This window comes from Ictalurus punctatus, chromosome 7, assembly GCF_001660625.3.
Source record: "Ictalurus punctatus breed USDA103 chromosome 7, Coco_2.0, whole genome shotgun sequence".
NCBI lineage: Eukaryota > Metazoa > Chordata > Actinopteri > Siluriformes > Ictaluridae > Ictalurus > Ictalurus punctatus.
The window spans coordinates 28678993-28695389 of NC_030422.2; the positions used below are offsets into that span (position 1 = coordinate 28678993).

General features: G+C 47.5%; 2 protein-coding genes across 8 annotated transcripts in view; one reads left to right on the forward strand and one right to left on the reverse strand.

The window, feature by feature from the left end:
- Positions 1-16397, reverse strand: part of LOC108267316 (ubiquitin carboxyl-terminal hydrolase 29) — a 30132-nt gene that overhangs the window by 7227 nt on the left and 6508 nt on the right. The window lies entirely within an intron of this gene.
- LOC108267318 (ubiquitin carboxyl-terminal hydrolase 29) lies at positions 452-12295 on the forward strand. Of its 3 annotated transcripts, none has more exons than XM_017471338.3 (13): positions 452-568; positions 4405-4448; positions 4626-5057; positions 5206-5340; positions 5583-5714; positions 10175-10307; positions 10445-10587; positions 10672-10771; positions 10867-10949; positions 11074-11204; positions 11349-11392; positions 11539-11605; positions 11770-12295. In XM_017471338.3, exons 1-13 carry the CDS (start codon positions 548-550, stop codon positions 11919-11921), a joined length of 1617 nt encoding a protein of 538 aa, XP_017326827.1. In that variant the 5' UTR covers positions 452-547; the 3' UTR covers positions 11922-12295. The 3 variants fall into 3 exon arrangements, with proteins under 3 accessions (XP_017326827.1, XP_017326828.1, XP_017326829.1); XM_017471339.3 differs by having other exon boundaries at positions 4629-5057; XM_017471340.3 differs by lacking the exon at positions 11349-11392 and having other exon boundaries at positions 11770-11873.

Below are 16397 nucleotides of genomic sequence, written 5' to 3' on the forward strand. Positions count from 1 at the left end.
TAATATTAATGTTAATTTTGCAATGGAATGCAAGAAGTTTATTGGCTAACACACACACACAAACACACACACACACACATCCAAGGCGATTAGCGTGCGAATGACAATTTGTAAACTTCTATGAATGTGCACGTCTATGAATTGTGTTTTGCGTTTGTGAAATGTATTTTTACTGATATATCCTTTTATTTTGCGCACGTGAATTGCTTTTTGTGAATATACTCTTTTTTTCGTGCACGTGAATTAGGTTTCGTGCATGTGAAATTGGCTATTTATTTATTTATTGCGTGAATTATTAATGAGACTGATCTAGCTCCATACTGCTTCGCGCTTACAATTGGCTCGCGCTACAGTCACTGAGCGCCACCGTTCCTGTGACGTCATACCAGCTCTATTCTATATATTCTAAAGTTCTATAGAACTTCTCATCAGAATTCTGATCTCAGCGCAGGTAAAGGAAACAGGAGCAAAGAGACATGATTTTACTCCGAGCGCGTTGAGAGAACAAGTCTTTTCTTATTGTGAAGAAGTTCAGTGAGAATTCAAAATGCAGCATTTTGGGTGGAAGGTAAGAAATTCTTTCATCCAGACACTTTCACACATCACATTTAGTGTTCGTTATTGAAAGTGAAATATCTCAGGATCTCAAAAACACGTTCCCTTTCAAAGGGAACTTCGATGTTGCATTTAGCATAACAGTATGGGAACGCCCTGCGCACATGACGAGCATCTGAAGCTTGTGTAAAATCATGCCTCTACTTATAGGCCTGCCAGTGAGCTCGACATATGGCGGTATTCAAAAAAGCCAGTTCCTTCCCTGTTGTCTCGAGCTCACCCGGTTATCTACAAGTGGAGCCCGGGCCAGCATTAGTGCGAGGGAGACACAGAAGGCGAGTATGGCAGCCCTACAACCCCCGCAGACAGCCAGGGGAACCGGGCAGCCCCAGTCGCGGTCTGCTACTAGGCCTGATCTGAGAATGGTCATAAAGGCCAAGCAGGCAAAGAAGAGCGGTCCTGAGGGGCCGTGGAGGGACGTATCAGGGGACATGAGGTTGTTAGGGCAGGTAGCCCCCAGTGCTACTGTAGGGCGTCCCCTAGCCAAGGCGGTCCCCAAGTTTTCAGTGTTCTCTGGTCAGCCAGCTGTCACAGGACAACGAAAATTTGATGCTTTCCCTCCAATAGAATGTGGAATAGTTAACGTCACTAAAAGACCACCGGGCAGCGTGGAAACTACTGCCAAATGTGTCTCCATGGATTCTGTCTACTGTAGAAAGGGTTACCGGGTCCAGTTTATAGCTCGACACCCCCAGCCCTCCGGTTCAGAGGTGTGCTCACCACAGTAGTCAACACAGACCAGAGCCCGACGTTAGGAGGGAAGTTCCCTTTTGGACAATGGGGCCATAGAAAATGTACCCCGTTCTCTAAGGGAGGGAGGTTTTTAACAGCCATTATTTCCTGGTCCACAAAAAAGATGGGAGTATGCGGCCAATTTTAGATCTGCGTCATCTGAACCATAATCTTCGGACATACAGGTCCAAGATGCTGACGCTCAAACTTATCGTGCCACAGATTCAGTTCGAGGACTGGTTTGTGATGATAGGTCAAAAAGGTGAATATTTACACACAGAAATATCGCTAGCTTTATCCCCTCACACCTTCACAAAGTGCATGGATGTCACTCTGGCTCCCCTGTGACTCCAGGGCATCTGTGTACCAAACTACCTGGACGACTTGTTAATTCTAGCACGATCCAGGGAACTGGCGGTTCAACATCGAGATGTTGTTCTCACCCACATGAAGAGGTTGGGGCTCAGGTTGAATCTCAGAAAAGTATGCTTTTCCCAATGCAGTGGACAACTTTTATAGGGGTTATAAGGATTCTACTACGATGAGGGCGTGTCTGTCCCCAACATGCGTAGGGTCAATCCTGTCAACACTGAGCAAGATAAAGCTGGATCTTTGGAGACTATTGGCGTTATGGGCCTATTGCACAGGAGACCGTTCAGTGGTGGCTGAGAAGTTGGGGGTTTCGTCCAAGGACGAAACCTCTGAGAATAATCAGTGACACGCGGCGATGCCTACGTGCTCTGAGAATTCGAGTGTCCCCGGTTTCTATCCTTGGGTCACACTCTATGGGTCTCCTTAGCGCAGTATGGTAATGAGAGACACCTCCCTCATGGTCTCTGGTGCGGCCCTCATCTGGAGCAGGGTGGCTCCATCCACAAGTGGTGGAGTCCATACGGCGAGGTTTGGCCAAGCGGGATGGCATGTGTTCACCTCCGAGGAGACAACACATGGCCCGCTGTGGTTCGCCCTCACTCCTCCCGCACAATTATGGCTGGACGCCATGGTACACATGTGGCCGAGGTCACATCTGTACGCTGTTCCCCCCATCGCTCTGCTCCCACAAGTTCTAGTGAGAGTTCGCCAAGACAGTCTATGTCTGCTGCTAGTAGCACCTTATTGGCCAGCTCGAATATGGTTCTCAGAGATAATGTCCCTGCGAGATGGCACTCCTTGTGAGATTCCCATCTGTAGGGATCCACTGTAGACCCAGTGAACTGCGCAATAGCTACAGTCCTGGAGTTCTTACAAGAACATTTCTCAGCGGGGTGGGCTCCTTATACAATCACGGTTTACGTGGCTGCCATTTCGGCCAGCCACGCCCCTGTTGATGGAGCCTCTGTGGGGCAACAATCTCTAACTTCGAGGTTTATGTGTGGTCTCAGGCGGCTGAGGCCCATCTGCAGGCCGTGCATACCTTCCTGGGAACTTCTGTGGTCCTGGAAGGTCTGTCAGGTGTCCCATTTGAGCCCTTAGAGTGGATCTACTGTCTCAAGCCGGCGGGCTGATTTATCACCCTCGACCAGAACTACGGAACCTGTATGTCTGGCCCCTGAGGGGCACCAGCTCATAGATTCTGGTCTCACAACTGAGATTGTAGAGACCATGTTAAACGCTAGTGCACCGTCAACAAGGAAATTTCATGCACTCAAGTGGCAACTTTTTGTCTTGTGGTGTCAGGAACATCAGCTAGACACAGTGAACTGCGCAATAGCTACAGTCCTGGAGTTCTTACAAGAACGTTTCTCAGTGGGGTGGGCTCCTTCTACAATCAGGGTTTACTTGGCCACCATTTCGGCCAGCCACGCCCCTGTTGATGGAGCCTCTGTGGAGCAACATCCTCTAACTTCGAGGTTCATGCGTGGTGTCAGACGGCTGAGGCCCATCTGCAGGCCACGCATACCTTCCTGGGACCTTTCTGTGGTCTTGGAAGGTCTGTCAGGGGCCCCATTTGAGCCCTTAGAGTCAGCCTGTGAGAAGCTTCTGACTTTAAAGGTAGTTCTCCTACTGGCCCTGACATCTCTCAAGCAAGTGGGAGATCTACAAGCTCTCTCTGTTGCCCCTTCCTGCTTTGATTTTGCTCCTGGATTAGCCAAGGCCTTCCTATATCCTAGGCCGGATTATATTCCTAAAGTGCCTACATCGGCTGCCCACCCTGTGGTGTTGCAGGCTTTCTGCCATCCTCCGTTCCTCACACTAGAACAAGAGAGGATGCACCTGCTGTGTCCAGTAAAGGCTCTCTGTACTTACGTCCACCTCTCCGGCCAGTGGCGTAAGTCGGAGCAGCTGCTGGTCTGCTTTGGCGGCGACACTAAAGATAATGCTGTGTCAAAGCAGCGTATCTCGAACTGGATAGTGGAAGCAATCTCTATGGCTTACGAGATCTATGGCTCGCCACGCCTCTGGGCATAATGGTTCATTCCACTAGGGCAGTCACCTCCTCGAAGGCCTTCTCCAAAAGGGTTTCCTTGCAGGATTTGTGTGCTGCTGCAGGGTGGTCTACGCCACACACATTCATTCGTTATTACAGCCTGGATATTCATTCCACCCCGGGCTCAAGGGTCTTGCAATGACCCCCGGGCTTGGGTATTTTTGAACAGGCCGTATCCTCGGTATGACGGAGTGGGTATTCCCATTCCCATACTGTTATGCTAAATGCAACGTCGAAGTTCCCTTTGAAAGGGAACGTCAGGGTTATGCTTGTAACCGTGTTCCCTGAGAAGGGAACGAGACATTGTATAGCACTGTCATACCAGGGCTTGCCTGTGAATTGCGTCTTCGCTTCAGATAATAGAGGCTGGCGGCATAGTTCACAGGTGCCATATATATATCAAGCGACGCGCTTAATTGCCACATCACCTGATCATGGCAGGCCTATACGTAGAGGCATGATTTTACACAAGCTTCAGATACCGGTCACGCGCGCAAGGCGCTCCCGTACTGTTATGCTAAATGCAACGTCTCGTTCCCTTCTCAGGGAACAGGGTTACATGCGTAACCCCAACGTTTTCTAACCTAAGCATTAATCTTGTGTCTGTGTGTTTCTTTTATTATCTGTAGGATGAGAAGGTGTCTTTTTCAGTACCTGTGACACCTACAGAAAGGTAAGCTACATTACAGACATGTGCATGTCCATAATGAGATCAAACTCAAACAACACCTCAGGTATGATGGGCAATGAATTCAGACTGAGATTCTGTAGGCTTAGAGCCCTGTGTGATTAATACTGTAGAATTTGACTGATAGAGACTGTGAAGACAAACAGCATGTTTATTCCTCAGCAGCTCGGAAACTCCAACAGAGACCCTGCAAACTGTCTCTGTGAAACTGTTACCGGGGTCCACCCCGGGGCAAACCTCAAAAACAAATAAGAAGACCTCGCCTAACTGCAATGAGAGAAGTGCAGAAAGGAAGCAGGTCAGTGTGAAGCCGACCTCAAAACTCACTTGGACAAAATGTATAGAGGCCAAAGTGAACGAAGCGAATATAAATTTACAAAACTCATTGAGGATCATGTCAATGATGGTGGAAAGGATCCAGACAACACTGTATGGGCAAGAAAAGGAGACTGCAGCAGGGAAGGAGATGGCCTCAAATAGGCTTAATATGAAAACAGATCAAACAAAGCCGGTCAGTAAGAGTCCAACCTCAAACCTCCCAGGGACAAAATACATGGAATTCAGTAATTGTGTGCCATATCCATGTGTATTCAGGTGAGAGACAAACCAGTAAAATGGACCAAATTAACATTATTTATGTTCTTATATACAGCGGAAAGTACAAATTTACTCCTTAATATTCAGACCTAAAAACACACAGATACCTATGGTCCACTATAAACTCAATGCCTCTCTGTTTCAGTTCCAATGAGATGATGCCTGAGGGAAGCACAAAGAGTCCGAATCCAACTGCCTCTGGGGGAACCATAAACATCATGACTTCAATTTATACTCTGTTCTCTGACATAGACTTTGACTCAAAACTGCTCCCTGGAGGGTATGACACATCGATATGTGTTTGTTTCTCATTTAAAAATAATATTCAGACTGTAATTAGTTGAAAGATTTTATGCTTACTTATATTTGGTATTGGAATGCATTAGAATATTAATGAGCCTATACATTTATACAGAAACTGTGAACATTAGCAGTAGTGCTGTACTACGTGTTCATATGTTTACACTGCCCTAGTGTGCTGTGTGAATCTGAATGTGTATCTAACAGCTGGATCTGTTGCAGGTTGCCTAATTTTGGAAGCAACTGCTACATTAATGCAAGTCTGCAGTGTCTGTTTACCGCCGAGAGTTTCTGCAGAGAGCTGTCTGACCTGCTGGACAATTCTACACACACACTGGAGGACTCATTCCTCAGGTACTAAGACATTAGAAATGTTAACTAGCAAAGGGACTACATTAGGAGACAAATGTAGGATTGTCATGATTCCCCCTTGAAGCAGCGTGCTCTAAGCGCGTATGCGCGAGCACCTGCTTTTCCGTTGTTGACCGTAATGACATCTGGACACGTGTGTTTTGTTTATGGTTCTGTCATGTCTCCTCCCTGTTCTGTCATTGGCTGGGATTTCACGTGGGTCTGTATTGCTCTCAGCTGCTAGCAGTTTAGACGCTGATCATGTCCGCATATATACCGCGCGCCTCCCAGCACACAACGCGGAAGATTAATACCATAGAGTTAGATTAGTTCGTATCGTAGTCATAGTCACAGTCACGGTCCATGTTTAGAGTTAGTTTAGTTCGTATCGTAGTCATAGTCACGGTCCATGTTTAGAGTTAGTTCGCGCTGGATTATCCGCTTCCAGTCCCACGTCATAGTTCGTTTCTCGCTTTGTTTACCGACCCTGTTTTCCGAGACCACGACCTAGATTCCTGCCTTTCCCCGTGTATGCCTGTTTGCCAATCGCCTGACCTCTTGCATGTTTATGGATTACGTTTTGGATCACGTTTTGGATTTGTCTGTCTGTCTCTCTTTCAAATAAACAACTGTTCATCCTGTACTTGCATCCGTCCTATCTCTGCTCCGTCACGATTTGTGACAGAATCTTCCGCCTCAACATGGATGCAGCACGAGAACGAGAGAGAAGTCACGCCACCGAAACCAGGGAAGTAGTAGGACAATACCTCATCGGGGAACGCTCGGATTACTGGCCGCATTTTTCGTCTTTTTGAATTGCCACCAGAAAAAGCGGGATTGGGGAGCTACCCGCTGGAGTTCCTCTTCAGCTGCCAGGAGTATTTCTGCAGCTTGGTGTTGCCCAAGCCTACTAAGAGAGAGTGGATCGGGTTCCTGGTGTCCAGGTTTTGCGGTCCGGCCAGTGACTGGGCGGAGCAGCTGGTGAGTGCTGGATCACCAGCCCGCCATGATGTCACTCAGTTTGCAGAGCTGTTTATGGAGGAGTTTTCACAGCCTGGACAACTTCGTGGTCATGATTTACTGGGGTGGAGAGTCAATGGACAGCCCCAGGTGGACCCACCATTCAACCTCTATTATGAGGAGATGGACAGGGCAGTAACCAGCGATCCACTTCAGTTTCCGGCCAACGCGGGGGCGAAATCTCTGAGATGTATGACCGAGGGCTGCGGGAGAGAGACTCAGCTTCAATGTCCCACCTGCAAGAATCTGGGCCTCCAGGAAGCTTTCTTCTGCTCTCAGGAATGCTTCAAGAGCAGCTGGCGGGAGCATAAGAAACTCCACTGGAGAGCCCATGCAGAGACCCAGCCCGGGATCAACAGGGTGACCTCGGAGGTCATAGCACCAGAGCTCAACCCTGAGGTCCAAGTCCAAGTCAAGTCCCAAGTCCCTGAAGTCCAAGTCAAGCCTCCAGGCTCTGAAGTCCAAGTCAAGTCTCAAGTCCCTGAAATCCAAGTCCAAGTCAAGCCTCCAGGCTCTGAAGTCCAAGTCAAGCCTCCAGGCTCTAACATCCAAGCCAAGCCTCCAGGCTCTGACGTCCAAGCCAAGCCTCCAGGCTCTGATGTGCAAGCCAAGTCTCACATCCCTGAGGTCCAGGCCAAGTCTCACATCCCTGAGGTCCAGGCCAAGTCTCACGTCCCTGAGGTCCAAGTCAAGTCTCACGTCCCTGAGGTCCAAGTCAAGTCTCACGTCCCTGAGCTCATGTTCAAGCCTGCTGATCCAGTTGACCAAGCTCTGCTAATATCTAAGCCTAATGACCAAGTTCTGCTCACACCCCAGTCTGCTGACACGCCCAGCCAAGTTCTGCTCACGCCCCAGTCTGCTGACACACCCAGCCAAGCTCTGCTCACGCCCCAGTCTGCTGACACGCCCAGCCAAGTCCTGTTCACGCCCCAGTCTGCTGACACGCCCAGCCAAGCTCTGCTCATGCCCAAGTCTGCTGACACGCCCAGCCAAGTTCTGCTCACGCCCCAGTCTGCTGACACGCCCAGCCAAGTTCTGCTCATGCCACAGTCTGCTGACACGCACAGCCAAGTTCTGCTCATGCCCCAGTCTGCTGACACGCACAGCCAAGTACTGCTCACGCCACAGTCTGATGACACGCACAGCCAAGTTCTGCTCATGCCCGAGTCTACTGACACGGCCACCCAAGCTCCGCCCATGCCCAAGGTTCACCTGGTGACCTCAGAGCCTCAGCCCCCCTGGTCAGCTGAGGTCGTCGCTCAGCCTCCCTGTTCAGCTGAGGTCGTCGCTCAGACTTCCTGCTCCATGGCAAACATCGTTCCCCCCTTCTGCTTTGAGGAGACTCACGCTCCTCTCCCTGGCCGCATGGAGACCCACGCTCCTCTCCCTGGCCGCACGGAGACCCACGCTCCTCTCCCTGGCCGCATGGAGACCCACGCTCCTCTCCCTGGCCTTACAGGGGACGTCGCTCTGCCTCCATGCTCCGCCGAGGATGTCGCTCAGCCTGCCTGCCCGGCTGCGGACGTCGCTCCGCTTTCATGCTCCGACAAGGACGTCGCCCTGCTTCCCTGCTCTGCTGAGTACAGTGCTCTGTTTCCCTGCTCCGACGAGGACGTCGCCCTGCTTCCCTGCTCCGCCGAGGTCGTCGCCCTGCTTCCCTGCTCCGCCGAGTACAGTGCTCTGTTTCCCTGCTCCGCCAAGGACGTCGCTCTGCCTTCATGCTCCGCCGAGGTCGTTGCTCAGCCTGCCTGCCCAGCTGCGGACGTCGCTCCGCTTTCATGCTCCGACGAGGACGTCGCCCTGCTTCCCTGCTCTGCTGAGTACACTGCTCTGTTTCCCTGCTCCGCCGAGGACGTTGCTCTGCCTTCATGCTCTGCCGAGGTCGTCGCTCAGTCTTCCTGTTTGGCTGTGGTCGTCGCTCTGCCCTCATGCTCTGCCGAGGACGTCGCTCTGCCCTCATGCTCCGCCGAGGTCATCGCTCAGCCTGCCTGCCCAGCTGAGGTCGTCGCTCAGCCTCCCTGTTCAGCTGAGGACGTCGCTCAGCCTCCCTGTTAAGCCAGGGTCGTCGCTCCGCTTCCCTACGCCACCAAGAGCACCGTGCAGTTTCCTGGCTCTGCTTGGGACATTCAGCCCAGGGGGCCGGGGCCGCCAATGAAATGGGATGACTCATGGCACTCTGGGAGGAGTGCCTTTGGGGGGGGTTCTGTCATGATTCCCCCTTGAAGCAGCGTGCTTTAAGCGCGAATGCGCGAGCACCTGCTTTTCCGTTGTTGACCATAATGACATCTGGACATGTGTGTTTTGTTTATGTTTCTGTCATGTCTCCTCCCTGTTCTGTCATTGGCTGGGATTTCACGTGGGTCTGTATTGCTCTCAGCTGCTAGCAGTTTAGACGCTGAAGATTAATACCATAGAGTTAGATTAGTTCGTATCGTAGTCATAGTCACAGTCACGGTCCATGTTTAGAGTTAGTTCGCGCTGGATTATCCGCTTCCAGTCCCTCGTCATAGTTCGTTTCTCACTTTGTTTACCGACCCTGTTTTCCGAGAACACGACCTAGATTCCTGCCTTGCCCCGTGTATGCCTGTTTGCCAATCGCCTGACCTCTTGCATGTTTATGGATTACGTTTTGGATCGCGTTTTGGATTTGTCTGCCTGTCTCTCTTTCAAATAAACAACTGTTCATCCTGCACTTGCATCCGTCCTATCTCTGCTCCGTCACGATTCGTGACAAGGATAATGAACATGAATGAACAAGAAATAATAAAAGGGTAAAAGGATCGAATGAAGGCTTGAGAAAGCAGCTAGATCATAAGTTTTATAGATGGAGTGATTGTGATCCAGAGTTGAGGTGCTACAATACAACAGAAGAGACTCACTCATGTGTACAACTGTTATTCATTGTGCATCAGACAGTAGACAGGAATCTAATGGCGTTTTCACACTTAGTCCAAGTACTCGAGTCAATGGCTGCAGTGACTAATTGACAAAATCGATAATAAAACGTATGAGGAACCAGCAGTAAAATGTACAGAACACGACACCTGGTGTTAGTGTTCACAAGTGTGAAAATGACCTAAGAGTGTGAGATCATAAAGGTAGCAGGAAGTGAGAGTATTCAGGCCTTTATTAAAGAGACATGGGATTTTGATCCTTTTTGTTCTTTGACGCAGAAACAGTACAGATTTTAGAATGGAGATTTGGCCCGTGTAAAATCGTCTCAGGTGATGGTAAAAAGCTGCGCAGCTGCACTCTGGACACGTTTTAAACGCTAAAACTTATTGACTTATTATTAAACTCTAAGACGTATTATCCCTGCGAGGTGGAAATAGCAATTATCTCAGCAGGCAGAAAAAAAAGTTGATTTTGGTAGAAGAAAATGTGAGACAAGAGCTGAGTTTATGTATATGAGTTATAGGAGGTTTTCCCTGGATCCTTTGCAGATGTTTTGTGGAGTTGTCGAGGTTGAGAAACAGCTCTGAAGTTCAAGGTGACCGCAAGAAGGGTCTGCTCCTCCTGTTCCTGATGAAATCAGTTGCACACTACAACCCAGAATTCACCATCGACATCCAGAATGTGAGCTCACACACACACACACACACACACACACACACACACACACACACGCACATGAACATGTAGAAATATGATTTGATTTAGTTTTGCATATGATTTAATGTTTACTGCTCTGTGTTTTGTGTGTGTGTGTGTAGGATGCCCATGAATTCCTCTGCTACTGTCTGACCCAAATGGAGGAGTCTGGGCGAAAGCTGGGTTGGCAAGAAGATGTGAACCCTAGATGTCCAGTCACGTCCAATTTCAAGTTCAAGATGAGGAACATTATAACCTGCTCCAGGTATGACATGTAACGTAAAAAGTTTGGAGTTTGTACATGATGCAGGTGATGAGTAGATGTTGAGATGCATGTTGTGTGTTGCAGCTGTGGATCCCAACAGAACAACAACGTGGAAGTGTTTAATCACGTCTCTGTGCCCCTGAAGCACGACTCAGTGGACCAGTGCCTCTCTGACGTAGTTCATGTGAGCAACTCTCTGCCTCCTTCTCTTTCTTTTTTACATCCGTCACCCCATATCATCACTGACTCCTCTGTGTATGAATAACATGTATATTGTAGAAGCGGACATTGTTAGAGAGCAAGTGCAAGGTGTGTGGAGGAGACTCTGCCAGCTCCAGGTGGATGTTCCACACTCTGCCCAGGTAAGGCTGGTACACTGCAAGAAACTGATCAGTCAGTCATGCATCGACCACAAGTGCTGTAAGAGTGCCACCAGTGACTGCAAATCTTCAGCTCTAACATTACTTCATTTCTTTTTCTCTTCAGGTTTCTGATTCTGCAGTTGAACAGGTTCAGGATGACGAAACGTTACACAGTGCAAAAGGTGGAGACGCCAGTGGACATCACACCTGAGCTGCAGATATACTGCTTTCCTCAGTCAGACACGCCCGGAATAGGTACGTCACATGCAAGTAAACAGTCCAAGTCTCTAAACCACGATAGTCCAAGAAAGTCCTGTAATGTTTACAGCCAGGATAAATCAAATCCAGATTAATTAAAGGAGAGCTAATCTTTCTTTTGTGCCTTCCTTTTTCATGTAGAGAATAGCAGAGCTGAGGCCAGAAAGACAGACAGAAATGAACTGGTGAGAAAAAGACAGAGAGACACAATGAAAGATGAAGTGAGAAAGATAGGAAAGAGAGTTAGGAAGGAGGATTGAATACTCTGTAGTGTGTACACTCGAGTTTTGTGTCTGTATGTGATCTGTATTGTGATGTGTGTCGTTTTTAGGGTGGATCAACCTCTACCTATCGACTGATCAGTGTCCTCAACCACATTGGAAGGACAGCATGCTTTGGTAAGATATAAAATACACACACTTATAAATACAGCCTGCGTATGTGTTTATAAATGAATTAGGAAAACACATTTTATAGCCGTACATATATATTTTTATATTTTACAGTGAAAACATTTTGTAGTGATAGATATGTAATATTGCTGTGCATGTCTCTTTACCAGGACATTATACGAGTGACTGTTCCAGTCACAATTCTCACCAGTGGAAGATCTATGACGACCATCTGGTTAGGCTGACCAGCGAGACGGACGTGTTAGAGAGGAGGTCGACCAGCGCCTATGTGCTCCTCTATGAGAGAGTGAGCACTGGCTGAAGCCCTTTCTCTTCTCCAGAAAGCTGCGTGAAGATGGAGTTGTGGTGAGAGGTGTCAGATTGATGACCTCAGTGGTTCACAGTGTGCCTAAACGTCAGGGTGTGACCGACGTCCAGATAACCGATGAAGATATTCTTCTGACGCACAGCCATATGTGCAAATTTTCTAAATGTATCTATGCTTCAACCAATCAGAATCATTCGACCTGACGTAATGACTAGCTTAGCGATTGTGTGAAAGTATAATTGTTGATGTAAAGAGTGTGTACGCAGAGCGGCCTACGAACTCCTGGCTGAGTGTGAACATGACCTCTGCTTGATGAAACTGCAAACCATTTTTCAATAAAATGTTCTTCAATTGATTGCATCTCTTGACTCCTGGTCTTCATTCATCAAATCTGTTCCTTGGGTCTTAAACTGTAAATTCCCCTACAAGTCCTATACGATCCGTAATATAGTTTTTCCTGTACACATGTACATTCATTCAATTAGCCAATCATGTGACAGTAGCGCAGTTGTTTAAATTCCTACACTTACAGGTCTTGAGCATTAGGTAAAGTTTACATCAGTGATCAGATAAATAAAATAAACAGGCTGGTTTGAGTATTTCAGAACCTCTTAAACTCCTGGGAGTTTTTATGCACAACAGTCTCTATAGCTGTACTCACCAACCCTGTTCTTGGAGATCTACCTCCCTGAAGACTTTATCTCCAACCATAATCATGCCCACATGACCATCTATTCAAGAAGTGCCTAAGAAGTTCTTGATGAACTAAAACAGGTGTGTTAGATTTTGGTTGGAGATCAAACCTGCAAGACGGTAGCTCTCAACGAAGAGTTGGCGACCACTGCTCTAACAAAAACAAAACGAAAAACAAACAACAGTGAGCAGCAATTATGTGAGAGAGGTCAGAAGAGAATGGCCAGATGGATTGCCTGGTAAGAAATACAAAAAACATCCAGTGAATAGTGTAGTGGAAATCAATATTTCCAGCCTAAGTCAAAAAACTTCAGAGACAGGGTTAGTACATAAATTTTGATTAACATATCCAAACATTAGTGAACTTTGTAGTTACACACATTGATTACACTTTATATTCTATAAAAGTCCTCAGCTAAACCCATGCAAAGTGAGCATCGTCTTGGAATGGAGTTTGGTGATGGATGAACTGGCCGATGTGCCTCATGCCTTCTGTGTTCTTTTCGGACTGATTTATGCCCTGTACTTGAACTATCCTTATCCTATCCACTTTATTCAGCAAGTAATGCTCAACCTGGGAGGTAAGCTGGCACCCCAAATTCAATCTTTGAAAAATCAGCTAATAGTAAAACCGGCCTCCCAATTGTTATACTGGTTTATTTGTGGTTAATTTGTAATGTTGAAGTGCATCTTTTGTGATATTGACACTGATTTTGTGGTCTGATTCAATTCTTATTTGCAATGTTCCTATTTTGTTCATTTCATGTGAATAGCCTCATTGGAAATATATTTACAGAAAAACAATTGTTGATGAAATACTTATTTCCCTCACTGTGTGTGTGTGTGTGTGTGTGTGTGTGTGTGTGTGTGTGTGTGTGTGTGTGTATTATATTATAGATAAATTTTTTTCAGCTACAATGCCAAAAAGAGAAACTTTGTAACATTGCACTTTTAGAATAACATGTTTATGGACAAGTTTCCTCACACTGATAGTTCAGAAGACCACATCTTTAGGAAGTAAAATTTGGCAAATAATTTCACAGAATTTTCTTGACTGTGTGTGTATTCTATTTTCAATTAAAAATTTAGTTGAAATAAAAATAAAAAAAAAATCCTTTTGGTCTTTGCTTGCTTTTATGCTTTTTACTAAGTTGAGTAATTGGACAGAGCAATTGATATTACAAATGATTTTGAGTTAAATCAACTTGGAATTTAGTCCATTGAACTTAAAAAATAATTGTTGGAATGGCTGGAATGTTTAAGTTAAGTTCACTTAAGTTATCAAGTAAACATTACTTAATTTTTTTTTAAGGCAACCACTTTCCTCAAATTTTTAAGTACAATCAACTTATCCAGATTTACAATGTACCCCACCAGACAGAGCTGGGAAAACGTCTTGGTTACGCATGTAACCCTGTTCCCTGAGAAGGGAACGAGACGTTGCATTTAACGTAACAGTATGGGAAGCGCCTCTCTCGCGTGACCAGCATCTGAAGCTTATGTAAAATCATACCTATTTATAGGCCTGCTATGATCAGGTGACATGGATGGCACCTGTGAACCGCGCCATCAGCCTCTATTATCTGAAGTGAAGACGCAATTCACAGGCAAGCCCTGGTATGACAAAGCTACTCAATGTCTCGTTCCCTTCTCAGGGAACAGGGTTACATGCATAACCCAGACGTTCCCTTTCAAAGGGAACTTTGACGTTGCATTTAGCATAACACTATGGGATCGAGAATACCCACTCCATCATACCGATATCATCGTACGGCCTGTTCAAAAAGACCCAAGCCCGAGGGTCACTGCAAGACACTCGAGCCCGGTTGTGGAATGAATATCCAGGCTGTAATAATGAATTAATGTGTGTGGCGTAGACCACCCTGCAGCAGCACACACATCCTCTAAGGATACCCCTTTGGACACAGCCTTTGTGGAGGCGACTGCCCTAGTGGAATGAACCATTATGCCCAGAGGCGTAGCAAGACCGCGTGCCTCATAAGCAATAGAGATTGCTTCCACTATCCACTTAGAGATGTGCTGCTTTGACACAGCATCACCTCTACTGTTGCCGCCAAAGCAGACCAGCAGCTGCTCTGACTTACACCACTGGCCGGAGAGGTGGATGTAAGTACAGAGAGCCCTTACTGGACACAGCAGGTGCATTCTCTCTTGTTCTGGTGTAGGGAATGGAGGTGGGCAGATAGCCTGCAACACCACAGGGTGGGCAGCCGATGTAGGCACCTTAGGAATATAATCCAGCATAGGATACAGGAAGGCCTTGACTAATCCAGGGGCAAAGTCAAAGCAGGAAGGGGCAACAGAGAGAGCTTGTAGATCTCCTACTTACTTAGAGATATCAGAGCCAGCAGAAGAGCTGCCTTTAGAGTCAGAAGCTTCTCAGAGGCTGACTCTAAGGGCTCCAATTGGGTCCCTGACAGACCTTCCAGGACCACAGAAAGGCCACTTGAGTGCATACAATTTCCATGGGGATGGTGCTCTAGCGTTTAACTTGAGAAACTTTCATGTAAGAACTCCAGGACTGCAGCTATTGAACAGTTCACTTGGTCTACAGTGGATTCCTGCAGATGGGAATCTCACAAGGAGTGCCATCTAGCAGGGATATTATCTCTGAGAACCATTTTCGAGCAGGCCAATAAGGTGCTACTAGCAGCAGACATAGACTGTTGGCGAACTCTCGCTAAAGCTTGTGGGAGCAGAGCGATTGGGGGAACAGCGTACAGTTGTGACCTCGGCCACAAGTGCACCATAGTGTCCAGCCCTAATTGTGCGGTAGGAGTGAGGGCGAACCACAGCGTGCCATGTGTTGTCTCCTAATAGGCAAACACATGCAGTCCCGCTTGGCCAAACCTCGCCATATGGACTCCACCACTTGTGGATGGAGCCGCCAATTCCTGGGCCTCAGCCCCTGCCTCAACAGGATGTCTGCCCCCATATTCCCAGAATGTACACTGCACTCACTGACAAACTTTCCTTCTGCCCAGAGAAGAATTAGTTGCACCTGCCTGAACAGGGGGCACGGACAAAATCCTCCCTGGTGGTCAATATATGAGACCACCGGTGTGTTGTCTGTAAACACATGGTGACCTTTCAATTGAGGAAGAAGGAATGTCAGTGCTAGAAATATGGCACACATTTCTAGGCAATTTATGCGCCGCTCCAGATGAGGGCCACACCGGAGACCGTGAGCTGGACAGCTGTCTAAGACCGTGCTCCAACCCGGGAGGGAGGGGTCTGTCATTTCCCTTTTGCACTAAGGAGACACCCCTAGAGTGTAACCCAAGGCTAGAAACTGTGGACACTCGAATTCTCAGAGCACGTAGGCATCACCGTGTGACACTGATTACTCTCAGAAGTCCTTGGACGAAACCTCCAACTTCTCAGCCACAACTGAATGGTCTCCTGTGCAATAAGCTCCAATAGTCCCCCAACATCCAACTTTATCTTGCTCAATGTTGATAGTATTGACCCTACGCATGTTGGGGATAGAAACGCCCTCATCGTAGTAGAATCCTTAGAAAACCCTAGAAACCCTAGAACCCTAGAAAAGGTGTCCACTGCACTGGGGAAAGCATACTTTTCTAAGGTTCAACCTGAGCCCCAAGCTCTTCATGTGGGTGAGAACAACATCTCAAAGTTGAACCACCAGCTCCCTCGATTGTGCTAGAATTAACCAGCCATCCAGATAGTTTAGTACAAGGATGCCCTGGAGTCACAATGGAGCCAGAGTGACATCCATGCACTTTGTGAAGGTGC